We start from the raw sequence: 12,177 nt of genomic DNA on the forward strand, positions 1-12,177 counted from the left end.
TTTTCTCCACATCCTGATCTCATTTGTAAATTAGAACCCCCATCAATCAGAGGGTGGGCCTGGGCTGCATTTACAAGGGCTCCTGGCAGTTCGGGACCAAGGGAAAGAAGTCATTCAAGAGGGATCAGCCTCTGTTTCCCTCAGATTTGGGATACAACTCTCTTGCAAGACAATTAGAAGTATATCCTGAAAGCTTTAAAAATTTCTTTAATTCAGCCTCACCCCCGCCCCCACTCTACCAACAGCTCTACCGTAGGGTCACCAACGCTCCCCATCCTGGCTAATGCGAGCCTCCGTTCTCTGATCACTTGACCCGTCGGCACCCCTGTAAGGGGTTCACGCCCTCATACTTGAAATACCTTCTTAGCTCCAGATGTTCTAGGAGATCCCTTGGGGTGCAACCAGAGTACCCTCACTCTTTTAGGCTTAACTACAAGAGTTCCATGTAAGATTTGATTTGGAAAAGGGGACCCTCACCTCTGAAGGGGTTTTGAAGGGTTTGAAGAAAGGGTTTGGGGAAAATCCTCCCTGGTCAAGCGTCTCACCCCTCCACCCACAATAATCTGCTATGATTCCTGCTCCGGCTCAGGAGTCCTGTGTAAATATCATTTATGACCATGGACTCTCAGAAGCTACTGGGATGATAAGCATACCCTGCACACCCTAGAAACGAAAGAAAGGATATAAGAAATAAATGCATGTGTGCGTACATTCACACGTTCACGTATGCACACATACCCACACTGGAAAACAAGAACGAGGACTCTCAGTGGATCAGGAACATTTCTGAAGGAGTGAAAGCAGATGGGATTGGATTAAACCTACAGCCCAGGAAATCGCTGAAGGTCCTGCCCCAAAAAGTGGGCGCAGTACCCAGGGTGTTTCACGCCCACAAGGAGGGGCAAGTGTGGGAAAGCCCTGGGGTGATCACTGGGGTCCTGGGGTACCCAGGCGGGTGCAGCCGGACCAGCCGACCCTCAGCCTCCACACTAGTCAGACTACAGGAACAAGAGTGTGCCCCCAGGTGGGAAAGTCAGTGGCGGATCTTGGGAGAAGCCCCTGGCAATGCCCACAAGCCCGGTGCCCAGCAGCCAGCTTCAGAGGGGAGATGCAGGCTCAGCACACAGAGGCCTCTAACGGGGAGTCTCCCCCCCACACTCAAAAATCGCCAAGCACGGGGCGCCTGGGTGGCTCAGTCATTAAGCGTCTGCCTTCGGCTCAGGTCATGGTCCCAGGGTCCTGGGATCGAGCCCCGCATTGGGCTCCCTGCTCGGTGGGGAGCCTGCTTCTCCCTCTGTCACTCCCCCTGCTTGTGCTCTCTCTTCTCTGACAAATAAATAATAAAATCTTAAAAAAAAAAAAAAAAAAAACACTACCAGTCAAGGCAAGGGGTCTAGAGGAGAGAGCCTTGGGTGGAGAGACCCCTCATAGGACGGGACACAACCGCCACCTTGGAAAGGGGTCCCAGCTCCTGACCACTGCACACATCACACCCCGCCCGACTGAGGGGACAAAACCACCACAAAATGGAGCCACTTCGAGGCCACTTCCACCCCAGAATTCCACGTAAAAAAGCCCCCTCTTGCCTACCGGCCACCAAAATTGCTGTTTGCCAGATCGTTTTATATCCCTCCTCTTTTATCCTTTTATTGTATTTTACTTTGGCAGCGGAGAGACCTTTAAATCAGCCTCCTTGCCTGTTTTCACAGACCCCAAGAGGTAGAACTGCTAGAAAGGAAATCATCGAGAAGCTTAGAGTCTTTGAAACTCAACCCCACACAAGTCACTGTCCTAAGCTTCAGAGGCAGTAGGAATATAACTGTCCCCAATTCTTTGCGTTCAAGGGAATTGCCCCTGCTTTATTGCCCCCCAACTTGGGAGGAGGGTGACACCTGAATTCATCCAAGCTTAAGGGGGTTCAGGGGAACCACAGCCACCGCAGGCAGCCCTTTTCCCAAACTTCTGGGTCCAGGACGGCTGAGGAGAGCCGGGGGTTGCTAACTACAGGTGGATGGCAGGAGACGTCCTCAGAAGGCTGTGTTCTCAGCTTGGCCCCGGGGGCCAAAGAGATGCTCAGCAACGACCTTGCCGTCATACTTGGGCAGTGTGCCCCCAAAGTCGGAGGGCAGGATGTCCTCATCAATCTCCTGGAAGAAGCCAGAGAGGTCATCTCCATGGACATAGACCTGCAGGGAAGCCGGGGAGACAGAGCTGAGTGGGGGGGGTGCCCTCAGGATGGGGGACGGAGGGGAGGAAAGGGACAGGAGGAGAAAGGCACAGCATGCCCCGTCTGCCTGATGGTGTCCGTCCCCACAGTCCTCCGTGTCGTGCTGTCACTCAGCTCAGGACCACGGCACAGAGTCTGAGGAGGGCTCGGGTGGGGTCCCCTCCTCCTCCCACGCTCATCCCCCTTGTCTCGTGAACTCTTTCCTGCTACGGCCACCACTCCCTCACTGGCCAGAGAATTGGTGGGCACCCTCCCTGTGTGACCACGCGCTCACCCGTTGGAGCAACTTGTTCTTCAGAAAAGGCTTGACCATGTTGTAGGTGGTGGTGAAGTACCACGGCTGGTGGATGAAGTGGACGGCTTTGAACCGGGCTGGGAAGGAATCCTGCAGTGAGAGAGAGTGCGCTCCAGCCCATGGCCCCAGTGGCCTCAGAGGCTCCCCCTCACTCCCCCGCTGCCTCCCCCATGACTTGAAGACGCACTTGTCTCATCACATGATTGCCCCAAAGGATAGCCCACTAGAGGTTCCATTCCTGGGCCAGCAACTGGGGAGCCTTGGCTTCACCCAGGCTCCAAACTGCAGGGAGGAAACCCCAGAGGCCATCCCTGCTGATGTGTAACACCTTGCCATTAGGCGAAGTGAGGAAATGAAATGGTAGCCTTGCTTGGTTTTTAGGCGACCAAGCTTTTTCAAACCCACTTGCCTGCTGAGTGGACTGAAAACTATTAGAGACCCCAGGGACCCTACTATCATACCTCATTGTCCTTCAACATCCACCGCCCCCCATGACCCCCATCTCCCACCCCTCCTTTCCTAGATATACATAAAGCAGATTTCGGAAGGACTTCTTCTTTTTTTTTTTTTTTTTTAAAGATTTTATTTATTTATATGAGAGAGAGAGAGCACACGAGAGGGGGGAAGGTCAGAGGGAGAAGCAGACTCCCTGCTGAGTAGGGAGCCTGATGCGGGACTCGATCCCGGGACTCCAGGATCATGACCTGAGCCGAAGGCAGTCGCCCAACCAACTGAGCCACCCAGGCGCCCTCGGAAGGACTTCTGACACACCAGTATATACAGGAGTGAGCTGTCAGGGACATTAACGATCATCCCTTTCTTGGGACAAATTCACATTCAAAGAGAAGCACTGTGACATGTGTGGACAGAGAAGGGGATTCCAGGTCAGAAGGTGTAGGTTCAAGTCTGACCTCTTCCACTTTAGAGTTTTATGATCTTGAGAAGTCACTCAAGTCTCTGAGCCTGGGTTTCAAGGTTTGTAAAATGAAGCAGAGAGGAGGAAGGGTCTGCTCTCAAGGAGTTAAGGAATGAATGTGAATGCTTGGCACACTGTTGATCACCATCCAAGCCTTTGTGGTTGTCATTCCTCATTATGGTGCTAGGTGGTGGTTAGATCTAGGGTCCTGGCGAGCACCATTAAGCAGGGCACCTGGGCCCAGCTTCCCAGCCTCCTGACCTGTGAGAGGCTCCTGCAGGAGAGAGGGCGGAGGCCTCACCTGGAGCATGTCCACCATCTTCCTAAGATCAGAAGCCCGAAGTCCGGCAGCCTGCTGCATGGTAAAGCCCTTGAAGTTCTCGATGATGCAGAAACCATTAATCTGAGTTTCCTCGTTCTCTAGCAGCTTCTCCAGGATGAAACAATATGCCTGCAAGATCTTGGACACAGAGTGGACAGGCTGTAAGACCCAACATGCAAAGATAATTAAGGCTTAAGGTCCTGAGGGGAGAACTAACTAGTACATCCTTTACCGGAGGAAATTTGTCACAGGCTTTAAATGGGGACATTCCACCTCTGTGGATATGTCCCAAGAAAATAACCTTGAATGTCATATCCATGGTTAGATGCTAGGGTGTTTTTCCTTGTATCCTTTTAATAGTAAAAACATTGGGAACAACCTAAATGCCCAATAATAAGGGACTGGTGAAATTATGGTACATTCATGCCATGGAATATTCTGGAGCAGTTAAAATTATATATATACAATGAAATGATACAGGAAAATATTCATTCATGATATATTATTGTAGTGTATGATCCCATTTTTATAAGAAAAAATTGTGTGTAGTGTGCATGTGTGTGCATGTTTCTAGAAAAAGTAGATTGGGGGATGCCTGGGTGGCTCAGTCAGTTGAGGGTCTGCCTTCAGCTTGGGTCATATCTCGGGGTCCTGGGATCAAGTCCCATGAGAGGCTCCCTGCTCAGCAGGGAGTCTGCTTCTCCCTCTTACTCTTCCTCTGTGCTCTCCCCATCTCTCAAATAAATAAATAAAATCTTTAAAAAAAAGAAAGTAGATTGGAAGGCTGTCAATGGTAGAAATCTCTGGTAGAATTGTGGATGATTTTTAATTTATTTTCTTTTTTGCATTTCCTAATAAGTAGGTATCACCATGTAATAAGAAAAAGTATTTTTAAATAGTGTTTTTTGTAAAAGATTTTATTTTGGGGGGGTGGCTCGGTCAGTTAAGCATCTGACTCTTGATCTCAGCTTGGGTCTTGATCTCAGGGTTATGAATTCAAGCCCTGCATTGGGCTCCACGCCAACTTTAAAAAAATTTTTTTTTATTTTATTTTGTTAAAGATTTTATTTATTTGAGAAAGAGAGAAGAATGAGCAGGAGGGAGAGAGAAACTGAAGCAGGCTCCGCACTGAGTACAGAGCCTGACACGGGGCTCGATCCCACGACCCTGAGATCATGACCTGAGCCAAAACCAAGAGCCAGATGCCTAACTGACTGAGCCACCCAGGCGCCCCTAAAGATTTATTTTTAAGTAATCTCTACACCCAATGTGGGGCTCGAATTCACAACCCCACGATCAAGAGGTGCATGCTCCACTGACTGAGCCAGCCAGTACCCCAAGAAAAAATATTTTTAAATCTCTCCCACAAACACATACATGCCCCTCAGTCCTAAAGCCAGTATCTTAGTTAGTCTAAGACACCATGCCTGCTCCTAACATCAGGAACGAGATAAGGATGTTCGCTAGCTCTACACCATTTAACCCTCTGTTGGAGGTGTTAGCCAATGCGACCAAGTGTTTTTAAAAAATGCATAAGTAGAGGGGCGCCTGGGTGACTCAGTCATTAAGCGTCTGCCTTCGGCTCAGGTCATGATCCCAGGGTCCTGGGATCGAGCCCTGCATCAGGCTCCCTGCTCCGCGGGAAGCCTGCTTCTCCCTCTCCCACTCCCCCTGCTTGTGTTCCCTCTCTCACTGTGTATCTCTGTCAAATAAATAAATAAAATCTTAACAAAAAAAATCCATAAGTAGAAAAGGAAAAGGAAAAACTGTCTTTTCTATTTACAATAATATGAGAGCATTCTTGGAAAACCCAAGGGAATCAATTAAAAAACTACCATAAATAAAAGAATTCAGGATATAAAACTAATATACAAAAACAATAATTTCATATATACCAACAATAACCAATCAGAAGATATAATGGCAGAGAAAACCCCATTTATAGCAACACTTAAGACAAACTTAAGGAAAAATGTGCATAATGTTTATGAGGAAATCTTGAAAAGGCTCCTAAAAGTTCAAAAGTAGGGGGCACTTGGCTGGCTTAGTCAGTAGAGCATGCGACTCTTGATCTTGAGGTCATGAGTTTGAGCCCCATGTTGGGTGCAGAGATTTCTTTAGCTAATTAATTAATTAAAATAATAAAGGGGCTTCTGGGTGGCTCAGTCATTAAGCATCTGCCTTCGGCTCAAGTCATGATCCCAGGGTTCTGGGATTGAGCCCCACATCGGGCTCCCTGCTCCGCGGGAAGCCTGCTCCTCCCTCTCCCACTCCCCCTGCTTGTGTTCCTTCTCTCACTGTGTCTCTCTCTGTCAAATAAATAAATAAAATCTTAAAAATAAATAAATGAATAAATAAATATAAATTTAAAAAATAAAATAATAATAAAAATAAAAGTTCAAAAGTAGGCATGTAAAAGGGACGGTGAGGCGCCCTTCATTCGTGGGTAGTTATGGCAGGACATGATGTTGCATTCATAAAGATGCTAATTTCCCCCAAGTTTGTTCCCAATAAAAATACATTTCTCCTGGAGCTAGACAAGTTAATTCTGAAGTCTATAGGAAAAGGTAGACATAAAAGAATAGCTAGAAAATTCCTGAAAAAGAGGAGTCATAGGACAGAACTAACCTTAACATATTAAACATTCTACACAATCTCTGTGATTAAAACTGTGTGTATTGGAGCATGAATAGACAGAGACTGACGGCACAGAATACAAGTCCAGAAATCATCCCAAATGTATATGAAAATAGAGACTGTGATAAAGATGGTATCTCAAGTCACTGGGAAAAAAGATGGACTGCTCAATAAATCATGCTGAGACAACAAGACAGGTCTTCGAAAGTGGGTCTGTACTTTTTTTTTTTTTAAGACTTGGAGGCACATGCCAAAGTTCTCCTGAGACAAACACTAATTTCCCCCACTTAGGGTAGCTCTCTTAAGGGCCTGACAAGCAAAATCACACACATATATAAATGCAGAGACCAAAAAATACAAAAACACTAATTCAAAGGGATACATGTACCGTTATGTTTATTGCAGCATTATCTACGGTAGCCAAGTAATGGAAGCAGCCCAGGTGTCCATGGAGAGATGAATGGATGAAGAAGATGTGGTACACGTGTGCAATGGACTATTACTCAGCCATAGAAAGGAATGAAATCTTGCCATTTGCAATGACATGGAAGGAGCTAGAGAGTATCATGCTAAGTGAAATAAGTCCATCAGAGAAAGACAAACACCATATGATTTCACTCATATGTAGAATTTAAGAAACAAACGAGGGTGCCTGGGTGGCTCAGTTGGTTAAGCAACTGCCTTCAGCTCAGGTCATGATCCTGGAGTCCCTGGATCGAGTCCCGCATCGGGCTCCCTGCTTGGCAGGGAGTCTGCTTCTCCCTCTGACCCTATCCCCTCTCATGCTGTTTCTCTCTCTCTCTCTCTCTCAAATAAATAAATAAATAAAATCTTTAAAAAAAAAAAAAAGAAACAAACGAGCAAAAGGGAAAAGAGAGAGAGAGAGGCAAACCAAGAAACAGACGCTTAACTATAGAGAACAAACTGATGGTCACCAGAGGGGAGGTGGGTGGGGCGACGGGTAAATAGGTGATGGGGATTACAGAGTACCCTTATCATGAAGAAAAAAATAAAATCACATGATAAAAAAGAAATCAAACGAATACTCAAGTCATATGGTCAAGCAAATAAATATACGCAGAGAACTCAGGCTGCTTAATAGGTTGAAATTTGGGCTTTCCGGAATCTCTCCCAACCCACAGTCCATTAATCCCTGTTCTCTGTGTCACTCTCAGCTTTCAGCATTCGGCAGGGCTGACCCACAGCTGTCACTGCCACTTGGCAGGATACCAGGGAGTAGCCATGTATGGGCCAGTGGGCCCTGCCTGCAAATTCTCCCCTGCCCGGGAAGGTCAGCCCCCACTGACCTCGTCGAAGGTGATTTCTTCGGAGTCCCAGTTCTCGATGTTGAAGAGCATGACCACCCGGCCATACTTGTCCCGAGTGGAAAGGACACCAGGGTAGCCGGCCTCCACGGTGCAGCGGACCGCCTCCAGGGACAGGCTGTCGAAGAGCTCGGGGTACTGCAGCCGGAAGTTCACGTAGCCTGGCGGACGGGGAGTAGACAAGCCCCTCAGGGAGCCAGCCCCTCGGGGAATGGCACACAGCAAGATTCCAGAGACCCGGCCTCCTGCCTGGCTCCTCCACAAGCGTCCTGTGTGTGACCAAGCTGGGCACAAGCTACCTTTCTGAGCCCCTTGTCTCCTCTTCAAAACACGGTTGGCCTATCTCACCAAACTGCTGCAGTAATCAAATGCGATTCTAGGTATGAACCCGTAGACTGTGCCAACATGAGGTGTAATCCTGAATCCGAGGACGATTATTACTTGTTATTTTCTCTTGCCCACGGGCAGAGGTACAGGCTTCCCAGTTGGGCACAGGGTTAGCTGCGTAGAAAAGACCCCAAGATCAAACCTCAACCCCACGCAGAACCCAAAGGCCCTTCCTGACTCCAGAAGCCCTTTTCCCACCCACAAACCCCCCCTTACCTGTCCTGAACAAGTCCCTGCCTCTCGACCACCGAACCCTAGAGGGACCAGGCCCAGGAGAGGTTCTTGGGGAGCATTTGCCTAGGGAATGCCAAGGACCTCCTCACCGTTCCTACCACCCTCCAGGTATAGCCCCACCCCCATCTCATTTCCTCTGCATTTTTCTTCAGAAGTTCCCTTTGCCCTGGAGCCTTCCTGGCCACTTTACCTAAAACTCCAACCCTTGGGGCACCTGGGTGGCTCAGTTTGTTAAGTGACCGCCTTCGGCTCAGGTCAGGATCCCAGGGTCCTGGGATCGAGCCCCGTATCGGGCTCCCTGCTCGGCGGGAAGCCTGCTTCTCCCTCTCCCACTCCCCCTGCTTGTGTTCTCTCTCTGTCTCTCTCTCCGTCAATTAAATAAATAAATAAATAAAAATCTTTAAAACTCCAACCCCTCGGGTCTTTACATCCACCTCCTTTATTTTTTCCTCATTATCCCTTCTTACTACCAAACAGTCTAGGTAATTTTATTTTATTTCTCTGGTTTATTATTCCGCAGTTAGCATATGAAGTCCATGAAGGCAGTTCCTGTCTGCTTTGTTCTCTGCTGCATCCTTTGAGCTAAAAGAGTGGTTGGCACAGCGTGGCTGTGAATTCACTTTTGGGGAAGGAAGAAGTAAAAAAAGGAGAATCGTTAGCCTGCAGAGGGCCTGCTGGGACACCCCTTTCTCTCCCCCCTCCCCCCCCCACTAAAGATTGGATTTCCTTAGGAAACCTGTCTTGAGCCAGCCAACAGGCCTAGGCAGTTCTGTCTTCAGGGCTCCTTCCCAGGGCTGGCACCATCTCCAGCCCCACTCTGCATGAGGCTTTTTAGGTACCTGCAGGGCGACGGGCACACACACACCCCCTTTCCTGCAGCCATGGTCAGCCAAAGCCTAGGCTGGGGTGGGGGTGACGGGAACACTCTCCAGGACTGGGAGAAAGGGGAGGGGAGCCAGACCTCTAGGAACGCGGAGGCTGTTGAGTTCACACCCCCCATTTTCCAGGTAAGGAGAAGGAGGCTCCGGGTAAGGTTAAGGACTCTCACAGGGTGGGGAACGAGTGGGGAGTGGAGGGGACAGCCTCCTCCGTGCCCGGGTGAGAGTCAACGCCACCCTTCCCACCTGGGCGCCCCAGCCTTCGGGAGGCGGTGCCTCGGGGCGCGGGTCTCACCTCTGAGCAGCTCGTAGGCGCGCCCCACGTGGAACTTCCGCGCGCGGATGAAGCGCAGGAAGAAGGCGCTGTCCCTTCCCTGCACGCGCTGGGCCACCGCCCGGGCCAGCTCGTGCCCGGAGGCCGCCTCGGCCTGCACCAGCTCCTGCAGCTCTCGCACCACCTCCTCCCGGGTCTCTTCCCGCTCGTTCAGCTCGTCCTTGGCCTGGAACGGGGTGGGGTGGAGGCAGCGAGGCCCAGACGGGCGCGCGCGCGCGGGTGCGGAGCAGGACGCGCAGGCGAGGAGTCCCCTGCCAGTGCCAGCCCGGCCGAGGGGCCGAGGGCTTGCCGCTGGGGCCATGGCTCCTCTGCCCCCAAGGGCAGCATCTGCACTGGCAGCCCCTGAGACTGCCGGTTACTTTCGCAGAACATTGGGTCAAACTGCGCATCCTGGGTTTGTTGGCAGGAGACCAACAAAGGGGTCAGCGTTTCCAAGGACAGCGGCTTCCCCTTCCTGGAGCCCTTACGTAGCACTCTGCTAAGTTAGCCTTGAAATACCGAAGGCCGAAACCCACCGCCATGAAGTGAGTATCCACATCCCCTATCTCAGGATGAGCAGACTGAGGCCCCTAGAAGTGAAGGTGACCCAGGCAGGAAGGGGTGGAGCTGGGGCTCACGCTCAGGCTGGACTTTCAGTCACTTCTCTCTGCAGCCTCCCAGGCTTGATTCTGATCTTTTCAAAAACAAAGATACCCCGCAGAGGGGCACCTGGGTGGCTCAGTCGTTGAGCGTCTGCCTTCAGCTCAGGTCATGATCCCAGGGTCCAGGGTCCCTGCTTGGCAGGAAGCCTGCTTCTCCCTCTCCCACTCCCCTGCTTGTGTTCCCTCTCTCACTGTGTCTCTCTCTGTCAAATAAATAAAATCTTTAAAAAAAAAAAAAAAAAAAGATACCCCGCAGACCGCAGCCTGCCCCCTGCCCCAGAGCCTCTTATTTTCCCCTTGTTTGGGTCTGCAGAACTCTTGCGCATGCCTCAGGCAGCTCTCTCCTTGGACAGCAGGAGTTGGGGGGGAAGGCAAAGGAGGGGGACTCAGGTCTGGGGGAACTCAGAGCGCCTTTTCCTTGGCAACAGAGATGAAGCTAGGAGCCCAGGCTCAGCTCAGGCCAGGACAGCTCTGCCACTTTCTGCAGAGCAAAGTCTGATCCTCTCTGAGCTGGTCCAACAACCTTCTTTCAGAGGTACAAAGGGCAAGACCCAGAGAGGGAAAGCCACTTGCTCAAGGTCACACAGCAAGTTGAAAGTTAGGCCTGATTCTAGAACTCAGGCTTCTTGCCTATCCAGTGGGGGCAGCAGCTGGGTGCCTGTTCCCCTGAGCCACTTGCAAACCAGTGTTCCTCATATCTGCCTCTAGTCACCCAGGGGCTCTAGGTCCTGGCATTGATATCTGTTGGTGTTATAGTCTCGGATTAGGCTGGACTGGATGCTGGTCAGTGCAGTGTTGCTGCCATGGCCCTGACCTCCAGAACGGCCCCTAGAACAGGCCAGTCCATTCGCTCCAGGATATCCTGGAGAGCTGGGGCTGGACCCGTCCTACAGGAGAAAGGATGCTGTCAACATTCCCCCTTGTTCGCCCGCCCCAGCCCGCCCCTCCCTGCACCCAGGGCCACCTCACCTTCTGTAAGGTGTGGCGGGGGAGCTGACTGCACGGGCCAAAGACAGGTCCATGGTCCTTGGTCGTAAGCCGCTCCAGCTGGGCACGGAGCTCTTGTTCCTCTTCAGGGACCACTCGGAACGTGCCCACCTAGGCAGAGAGAAGTCAGGAAAAAGCAGGGAGAGCCCCCCATCAGCTTGAGCAGGCCAGTGCAATGGGCCTGCTCAGACCCTAAATTAGTACTTTGGTCCAAGGTCACTGTTAAGCCTTCTCCCTTTGGGTGGGGTCCCACACCACAAAGGGATTGTACGGGTGAGTGCCCATAAGGGTCCTGAGCAGACCAAACAATAGAGAAATGGGGAGGGAGAGAAGGAGGAGGGAAGGCAGATGGAGGGGAGACCAGAGCACAGGGGTACTCACGCCCTCTGACATGCTGCCTCTCTGGAAGACTCAGAGTCCTCAGAAAAATAAGGGCCTCACTTCTGTGCTGGCCTCTCCAGGCGGCCTCCTCCCTAGGGCAGGAAGTCAAGGGGGCAGTAGTCTGGACAGACCGTTCTCTTATTGTCTCAGAACAATGGATCTCAAACTTTTGAGTACATAAGAATCGCCTGAGGAATCTGGTAGAAATACAGGTGCCTGGGTCCTGCATGCACCCTGTGATTCCGACTCAGGAGGTCTGAACTGGGGCCAGGAATCTGCATTTTAAAGCAGCACCCCCACCCCCACCCCCATCACCACCACGGCCCTGAAGACAATGATCCTTGGGCTACACTTTGGGAAAGACTCCTTTGAGAAGGAATACACACAAATACCACAAACCTTAGTTCTTTTTTTTTTTTTTTTTAAGATTTTATTTATTTGAGAGAGAGAGAATGAGAGAGAGAAAGCACATGAGAGGGGGGGTAGGGAAGAGGGAGAAGCAGACTCCCCGCTGAGCAGAGAGCTCAATGCGGGACTCGATTCCGGGACTCCAGGATCATGACCTGAGCCGAAGGCAGTCGCCTAACCAACTGAGCCACCCAGGTGCCCCCTT

The 12,177-nt window shown here is 50.8% G+C and overlaps 1 protein-coding gene across 1 annotated transcript; it reads right to left on the reverse strand.

Moving 5' to 3' along the window:
- Nucleotides 1–1,635: 1,635 nt before the first annotated feature.
- On the reverse strand, nucleotides 1,636–11,658 carry RLBP1 (retinaldehyde binding protein 1). Its single transcript, XM_035024114.1, has 7 exons — nucleotides 11,565–11,658; nucleotides 11,166–11,294; nucleotides 9,517–9,721; nucleotides 7,705–7,883; nucleotides 3,740–3,898; nucleotides 2,502–2,612; nucleotides 1,636–2,186 (listed from the first exon to the last, which is right to left on the reverse strand). Exons 1-7 carry the CDS (start codon nucleotides 11,574–11,576, stop codon nucleotides 2,028–2,030), a joined length of 954 nt encoding a protein of 317 aa, XP_034880005.1. The 5' UTR covers nucleotides 11,577–11,658; the 3' UTR covers nucleotides 1,636–2,027.
- Nucleotides 11,659–12,177: the final 519 nt, after the last annotated feature.

The sequence above is a fragment of the Mirounga leonina genome, unplaced genomic scaffold (genome assembly GCF_011800145.1).
Source record: "Mirounga leonina isolate KUSES-001 unplaced genomic scaffold, KU_Mleo_1.0 Mir_178, whole genome shotgun sequence".
In the NCBI taxonomy this organism is placed as follows: domain Eukaryota; kingdom Metazoa; phylum Chordata; class Mammalia; order Carnivora; family Phocidae; genus Mirounga; species Mirounga leonina.

Bases quoted from the DNA above. Each gene is read 5' to 3' on its own strand.
- RLBP1 (XM_035024114.1), bottom strand. The intron at 2,613-3,739 runs GTGAGGCCTCCG...CTCTCACTGCAG, and splicing joins AGATGGTGGACATGCTCCAG to GATTCCTTCCCAGCCCGGTT. The intron at 2,187-2,501 runs GTGAGCGCGTGG...GCTTCCCTGCAG, and splicing joins AGAACAAGTTGCTCCAACGG to GTCTATGTCCATGGAGATGA.